The 8385-nt window shown below is 42.0% G+C and overlaps 1 protein-coding gene and 1 long non-coding RNA gene across 3 annotated transcripts in view; one reads left to right on the top strand and one right to left on the bottom strand.

The window, feature by feature from the left end:
* The window catches only part of LOC117934718, a 22233-nt gene that overhangs the window by 5357 nt on the left and 8491 nt on the right, over window positions 1-8385 (bottom strand). The gene's annotated exons all lie outside the window — the stretch shown is intronic.
* sp2 (sp2 transcription factor) overlaps window positions 6872-8385 on the top strand; it is a 21599-nt gene continuing 20085 nt past the window's right edge. Inside the window, exon 1 of one of the 2 annotated variants that reach the window (XM_034900972.1) lies at window positions 6872-6974. In XM_034900972.1, coding sequence (XP_034756863.1) covers window positions 6968-6974 — 7 coding nt within the window. In that variant the 5' untranslated portion in view covers window positions 6872-6967. The remainder of the gene's footprint in view (window positions 6975-8385) is intronic. The other variant, XM_034900981.1, reaches the window with a different exon arrangement.

Below are 8385 nucleotides of genomic sequence, written 5' to 3'. Positions count from 1 at the left end.
GACCGGGCTAATGGACCAGAGTAATGGACCAGAGTCTGGTAGGATCAGGCTAATGGACCAGAGTCTGGTAGGACCAGGGTAATGGACCAGAGTCTGGTAGGAACGGGCTAATGGACCAGAGTCTGGTAGGACCAGGGTAATGGACCAGAGTCTGGTAGGACCAGGCTAGTGGACCACAGTATGGTAGGACCAGGCTAGATTTTGGGTCGGGTTCGTACAGATTTTGACTCCCGCCTCTCATTAATCCGGACAGAGGCCACGCAACCCAGACCTGTTCCATCTGACAGGTTTGGTCTGACCTGGGGCATGTCTAAAGGTCTACTAGACCTTTTGCTTATGATAAATTTCTTGATATAAATACTTTTTACAGTTTTTTAACCGGGCTCTGGCCCAAAATGGCTGCCGTGGTTTGGACTCGGGCTTAGACACAAAGTATGCAGGTTTATGAGATTTTGTCCTTTGTCCTTCATGTTTTAACACTATGATGTTGTTGCTATGCAAAATTAGCACCAAGGTAACGCGACATTCAACAGTCATTTCACACTACAAGTAAACTACTTACACAACACAGCAGACCCGTGGCTGACCCCCCCTCCTCCCTCCCTCCATGTTTATGTTCATCTCTCCAGACCACTAATATCCTACCTGAGTAAGTTTTATTACTACGACCCCGAGGAGGAGACGTACCTGTCAATCAAGAGCATCCGGAGAGCGGTGGGAGCGGAGCAGGAGGCCGGTCAGCAGACGTAGCACCAGAGATCTTCGCAGCTCAAGTGAGTCTGAGACTAGTTTGTACAAAACTAATAAAAAATATATACACTGTACTTAACCCTCGTGTTGTCTTCCCGTCAAAATTGAATATCAACACTTTTGTTGACGCTTCTTTTTCTTATGTTTTTGTCCCTGTTTTCACCATTTTTGATGTTTTTTTCCCAACGTTTGTCACTTTTTTTGACGTTTTCAACACTACGTAACACCACCTTATTAACTTTAGTTTTGCAGTTATTTTTTGAATTTATGGTCAATAAACATAATTTATAGGAAATTATACCTAATGTTTGAGTTAGAAAAGCAGAAATTAGGAATTATTGAGATTAAATTTAAAGGAATGGATGTTGATGATAATCACAGACTGGAATATGTCAACTTTTACTCAATACTATTTCAAAAACACTTCACTTTGTTTCTCAAATGCTATAAAATTGAATAAGACGCCCCAAAATTTATGAAAGTAGAGATGTGTACTTGCCAAAGAGCGTTGGGTGGAATCAATCATGTTATTTGGGGGAATTAAAAAGAACATTGATATAGGAAGACGGGTCAATCTGACCCGAAGACAACATGAGGGTTAATCATGTAAACATAAGGATTTATTAACATTAAATTGAGTTTTTCAAATATATCCGATGACATGTGAATGCACCTGATATCTCGGACCAGGTTTCTGTATGGAGGACTGATCCGTAGGCTACTGGACCGCTAGTCTTCCAGCATCAGCCAATCAGAGTCTCTCCAGCTGGACTACGATGGACCCGCCTCTCTCGTGACTCTTGGACTAACTTAAAGAGGGACGAGTGTTTGCAGCTGGATGGCGGAAAAACTGTCAATGAGACGTTCAGGTGCAGAGGACTCGGCCTCATCTTCAGAGGGACTGCAGAGACGTCCTCACCTGCAGACACACGTCGCTTTGAAACAAAAGAGGAGAGAATCATGAACTGGATTTTGCAAAACTTCCTGAAGTTACTGAACTGGACTTTAAAAACACACAATGCACTGGTCAATTTGTACAACTGTTGTTTGCTGCCGTTTCCTTGTTTTTCCTTCTATTCTGTCGAAAAAAAGAGTTTTGGGGATTAAAAGTTGCCCTCGGGGGGAGATGTACACACAGAGGCGGGGCAGCAGAGCAGCATTCAGGCAGTGGAGGGGTTTCAGAGAGACAGGCGGCCATGTTGGACACCCTAGCGTCTTTTTTTGTCCTCCTGATAATCTCAAAATTACAGCAGTGCTCATAAAGTGCTTCTTACTGGGGATGGATTTGATAAAACTTTTGCAACTTCAAGTACTATCTGGAAGATTTCCATTTGAATAAATGGCTTTATCGCCAGGTGAGGAAACACAGCCTATGGCTCACTGATGAAAAGCCCTCGCATTTGCGTTATTAAGAGTTTAAGTGTCATGAACTGGGGGTCTGTGGCGGTGGCATTCACGGGAAAAAAACACAAGCGGCGCACAGTCAGTGATGCGTTGCTTTTTAATCACAATCATAGTTAATGTGTACATTTGGATACATTTTAACAAGACAAAGTATCAAAATATCTTCCTAAATATCTTCCTAAATTCTGTTCAGTCCACATAGCTCGTTTGAATTGATGTCAAAAGAATGCAAAAAGGGAACAACGCCACTTCTTTTGGTTGATAAGATGATAGAAATGATTGTATTCTGATTTATTTATCATTTATTCACTCATGCAGATGGTTGTCTAAGGAAAAAATATATATATTTATTTTATTTAAACAGAAGAAAACTTTCAAAATAAAATAAAAATCGCACAATTTGCTGAATTTGCCGTTACTGTGCCGGGAGTTTGAGCCTCATTTTTCCCCACAATGCCCTGCCTCCGAGTGTGTATATCTCCGCCATGACTCATCTCTACCTGTCAGTTTGATTTGTTGAAATGCCCAGGTGTGTTTTGCTCTGTTTCTCAGTTACCTGAAGCTGGCTACTGGCTCAGCGTTTTCAGTAAAACACGAAGAAGACAAATAAACATTAGCGTGGCATCTTTTTTTGAATTTGAATATTTGAATGACATTGATACTGCAGTCTGAAGAGGCTTCAGGTTGTCATCATCATAATAATAACAAAGTAAGGTCTGTCTCCTCCACACACACATTCCTGGATATTTGGTTTATTAGTTTTTTATTATTATTATTAATTTAGTATTTATTTGTCAGGGACCATGCACAGTTCTAGTCCTGCACCGGAGTTAGCAATATAGCTAATTTATACCTGTGGTCCCTAGGAGAAGAAAAACTCATAAAGAATGATATATATGATTAATCAATTATCAGATTTATAGCCAGTGGTGGAAAGTAACTAAGTACATTAACTCAAGTACTGTACATAGGTACAAATTTAAGGTACTAGTATCTTTATAGCACTTTTTTTTATGCCACGTTCTACTTCTACTCCACTACTCTCTATTTCAGAGAGAAATATTGTTTTTTTTTTACTCCACTACATCAATCAAACAGCTTCAGTGACTTTTAAAGATTATTTTTGGGGCTTTTTCCATCATTTTAAAGTGACTAGTCAGGAAAGGTGGGGGAGAGATGGGGGACGACACGCGGCAAAGGGCCCACAAAGTAAGATTTTTGCACACAAACCACATGTAGTTTATGAAATATGATGTTTCTATAATAACTTAAACCACCCAACAATGTAGTGGTTCACAAGTCCAGCTGAAGAGATTGGATCTTTAAACACGTAACTGTTTGGATCGTTTCCACTTTTCTAAAATGGGAGGAGTTTTCTGCATTGAGGGCTGTAGTCAAGACCACCTTGTCCAAGTCCAAGACCAGGACTTTTCGAGTCCAAGTCAAGACCAGGTCCAAAGAGGATTGAGTCCAAGACAAGACCGAGTCCAGGACAGAAAAAAAAAGTCTTCTTCATGGCAGTATCAAGACAATCATTTTTGGTTTCACTTTCCCTCCAATATTTTTATCATCATAATAAAGACACCTGGACTCGGTTGGGACCAAAAGCCATGTCTGGCAAGACCAGTTGCTGAGACCGAGACAAGTCCGAGTCCAAATACTAGCGAGTCCGAGACAAGTCCGAGACCATGGAAAAAGGTTCTTGAGTCTGGACTCGAGTCCAAGACCAGACTTGAGTCCTACAGCCCTGACTTTTGCTTTAAAGACTTTAAGTACATTTTCCTAATGATACTTACATTTATTTTATTTTTTTACTTAAGTGACGTTTCAATGCAGGCCTTTAACTTGTAACCAAGTTATTTTTACAGTGTGGTATTAGTACTTCTACTTAAGTAAAGGATCTGATTACTTCTTCCACCCCAGATTGTAGCTGATCATTTAATTGGGCTGATCATTTCAGCTTGAATACGTTAAATGTTCACTTTCCAGGCAAAAGCAACAATAATGCAACGCTATTTAACGTCTATCCAGCACGGACACGGAGCTGTTGGAGTTTCCTCTTTGAAATGTTTAAGGCTGAATACTCTCCAGCTAATGCGTTTGCTCACTCATGAAGCCTGGAAAGCGTAAAAACAGCGAGATATCCCTGTTATATTATGCAGCGCTTTCTCTTTAATAAGTCTCTCTAGACTCCACAGACAGGTCTGTAGGGAGAGGGTGATAGACCAGATCCACACTATCTGCATCCAACTGCTAACCATGGCCCACTTGAAGTGAAGAGGGAGCAAGTGCTTTGGCTAAAAGCAGGACTCGTGTTTCCAAAGCACTTCACAAAACTACAAACCCCATGCCGTGGTGCAGCGAGAGGATGCCCTGAGGAGAAACTAGACGACTGTGTGGTGAACGAGGCCAAGTGCGCTCTTTGGGGGGAAATAAGGCGATTTGAAAAGGGCCAGCATGCATTGTGGATGTGAAAAGAGTCACGGCGAGCGAGCCAATGAGGACGCGAGACAGCTCATCGTGGGTCTGCGTGTTGGCTCGGCGGTGCTGGAGGCCAGCTCAGCGGATGTGGACCACAGACGGGACCGCCTGCCACGACTGGACCACCTCCTCCACGGGCTGAAAGCTGTGATCACGTCAGCCTTTCTCATCGGGTTGTTACCAACACCAACCCCCCCCCCCCCCCCCCCCCCCCCCCCCCCCCCCCCCCCCCCCCCCCAAAAAAAAGACAAGTACCACCAAGTCTAGCTTGGTACCACCAAGTACCACCTAGTCCAAGTGGGCGGTCTGAGTTGCACATGCACACATGCACATACACACCTGGACTTCACGTCACACCTGGTCACTTTATCACTTTAACACTGGACTCAACACTGACACTTTAATCATAATTTATGGTCTTTTCTTTGTTTATTTGACGGATGTTCTTATTGTTGTTAATATTGTTATTTTGTTGTCTTTATACTGTCTTTTTTTATTTACTTTTTATTTATTTTTATTTATTTTTTCTTGCTAAAACTGGAACTTTCAATCTCCTCGTGGGAGTCATCCCAAAAGGATCAATATTGAGAAGTCTAAGTCTAAGTCTGAGTTTAAAAAAAATACTGTTTTTAGTTGAAATTTTAAGGTCAGTTCTTTGAAAATGTTGTCACTAAACACCAGTCCGGAGAGCATTTTAAGGTCAAACTAACAGCCTGTTGTGGAGGTTGTGTTGAAAAACAAAAGGGTTCAATTGACAAAAGCGTGCATACAATACATGTTTGAGCCAGGCACACGTGGACTGTAACAAAGTACATTTACTCAAGTATAAGTAGGCCTGCAAATTTGATTTTAAGGTATTTGTAGTTGAGTCTTTTCTTTTCAAGTCTCCACCATCTCAGAGGTCAGTAGTGTGTCGTTGACTAGATCTGACAGCTTTAAAATTACATTTTTACACACATAACATACAAAAAGCTTAACAATATGACTTTTTGTTGTAAATTAAACAACCCAACAGATTTTACAAGTAGTCTAAAGCTGAAACAGTCAGCCAATTGACAGAAATTGAATGACTTGTTTAGGTCATTTTTCATCATTTTTATGCTTCTAGCTTCATAAATATGAAGATTTGCTGATTTTTCTTTTAATAATGTTTTAGTATCCTAGTAGTGTTGAAGCCTGGACTGTTGGTTGGACTAAACAAACATTGTGAAGTCCGGGCTGTAGAACTCCGGAGTCTCTTGAAGTCCGGACTCAAGACCGTTTTTTTATGGTTCCGGACTTGTCTCGGACTCGCTAGTACTTAGACTCGGACTTGTCTCGGTCTCGGCTACTGGTCTTGCCAGACATGGCTTCTGGTCTGGACCGAGTCCAGGTGTCTTTATTAGGTTGATAATAATATTGTAGGGAAAATGAAACCTAAAATGATTTGTCTTGATACTGTCATGCATTAGACCTTTTTTTCTGTCCTGGACTCGGTCTTGACTTGGACTCGACTAGTCCTGGTCTTGGCCTTGACTAACGTGGTCTTGGACTTGACTAACGTGGTCTTGACCACAGCCTCACTTTGAAGGTGTCATTTAGGCTTTTATAGGGCTTTTGTGGTGACCATGTCTCACTACTTTCACTGCTCTTCAGTTGATTAATGGAGAAAATAATCAGCAGGTGAATCCATAATGAAAATAATCACCAGTTAAAAGTTCAAAATAAGCTCCAGCTTAACATATTTTAACTACTATATTTTAACCACGAGTCATTAACACGCCAAGAAATATATATATATAAATAGGCCTATATACATACAGGCCTAGTATTGCAGTATTGCAGCGCTTAAAAAACCAAAATAATCCGTTTATAGACCTACTGGCGTACTACAGCTTGCGTTGTACCACATAAAGCACTGCTGATCATAATAAACATGGGACAGTTTAAACAGGTCACACAACAGCGACTCAAAGCTCATTGATCAACACGGTTGTCACTCTTGTTTTGATTTAACTGCCGTTAAATTATCACATTGGTCGCCATGGACTTCAGTGAAACCGTATCGCCGCTGTAATAGGGCCCTCGCTTCTTCTAGGTTGCATCTCGTGGAAACGCCCCCCGACGAGCACATTCTCGACATCCCATTGGTCGAGCCGTCAGCCATCGGCCAACGGACAAAAACGTCGCACCGCGATTGGCCCAGTTGAATCTCAATCACACGGCCGGCTCACGCTGATTCGTGGACGCGCACGTCGATCAGCCCTCCATTGTCCGGGGATTGGTGCAGCAGCGCGGGCGGACTCCTCCACCGGGGCTCGGTCTTCAAGGCTCGCGGAGAGCGAATGTCGTCATGAGCGGTGGGTAGGAATTAAAACATTGGTGTTTATATTACATTCTACTTCGTAAAACGTTATATCTGTGTTGGACAGAAAGCTCTGAACATTAAGCAGTACAAGTTAGTGTGATTTTAGCGGGCACTCGAGCACTCGATTGAACCAAAAATAAGCAGTGTACTTCCGGAAAAGGGCTGCTTTTTTCTATATCGTTATCAAAGAGAGTTTAGACTTGCTAGCTACGCGGCAGCTAGCCAAATATACGAGTGTAAGCTTTGGTTCTTTGATTGTTGTTTTTTTTCCCCTCTTCTGCTTTTCCCCCGCCCATTTATTACACAGTTAAATACAAAGATGGTGCACGTAACGGTCCCAAATTGGTTCGTTTATGAGTTAAGCTGCACTCCGACCAAAGCAGCTTAAGCTAGCTGCTAACCACTCCAGCCCATGGTTATTTGTGCTAACTAGCTAGCTAGCTAGCTGTCGTTAGCTGGTTGTCCACAGCAAACCAACCCCAAACAGTAACGTGATGTGTTTGATGACGGGGGGCTATTTTGAGGTCATACCGTGTAAATAGCTGGCAGTAGTAGTAGAAGAAGAAGTATTCAGATATTTTGCATAAGTAAAAATAACATTACCTTGTAAAAAGTAAAAGTCCTTCCTTCTAAATACTACTTAATTAAAGGGGACATATCATGCTCATTTGTAGGTTCATGCTTGTATTTGGGGTTTCTATTAGAACATGTTTACATGCTTTAATGTTAAAAAGCACATTTCCCCCCCCTCATGCTCTCAGTCTGACTATACCTGTGTTACCCCCCAGTTTGTAATGCTCCGTTACAGCGCCTTTAGAAAAAGCCCAGTCAGCTGTTATTGGCTAGTGTTTCCGGTTCTCCAACATCTGCACACTTGGCCTCTCTGCACCGTCATTGCAGCCGGGGAACGACTGTAACGGCACTGTAGCATCACTTTCCAATTCAAATCTGTATAGTATTGTTGTGACATTACAACCGTACCGAAGACCCAAGGACTCCTTTAAACCAGTGGTTCCCAAACCTTTTCAGCTCAAGACCCAAAAGAGACATTTGGTGTCTCCCCGGGACCCAAATTTACGGTACAAAACCATGAATTTAAATTTATGTGAAGTATATCTATTCCATTATAAAAGTAAACAAAAACAGAAAAGGTCTCTACTCTCCTTCCTGGGTCTCTGTCCCCCTCCCATCATCCTTCAGTACCGACAGCAACATTTCTTAAAATAATGCTGTCTTGAATTTAATGAGATGTGTGTGTCTGGTTGAAGATATCAACCAGCTGATCTAGTCTAGGTTCGGTTTTTGAAAGTGCCCAATTCTTAGGTCATTCTGAGGTCATGCTGAGCATTTAGTCTGTTCTCTGCCAATTGGCGACCCAATAAAACGGGTCTGCGACCCATTTT

This window comes from Etheostoma cragini, chromosome 2 (assembly GCF_013103735.1).
Source record: "Etheostoma cragini isolate CJK2018 chromosome 2, CSU_Ecrag_1.0, whole genome shotgun sequence".
In the NCBI taxonomy this organism is placed as follows: domain Eukaryota; kingdom Metazoa; phylum Chordata; class Actinopteri; order Perciformes; family Percidae; genus Etheostoma; species Etheostoma cragini.
This window is presented reverse-complemented; position numbering and strand designations above follow the sequence as displayed.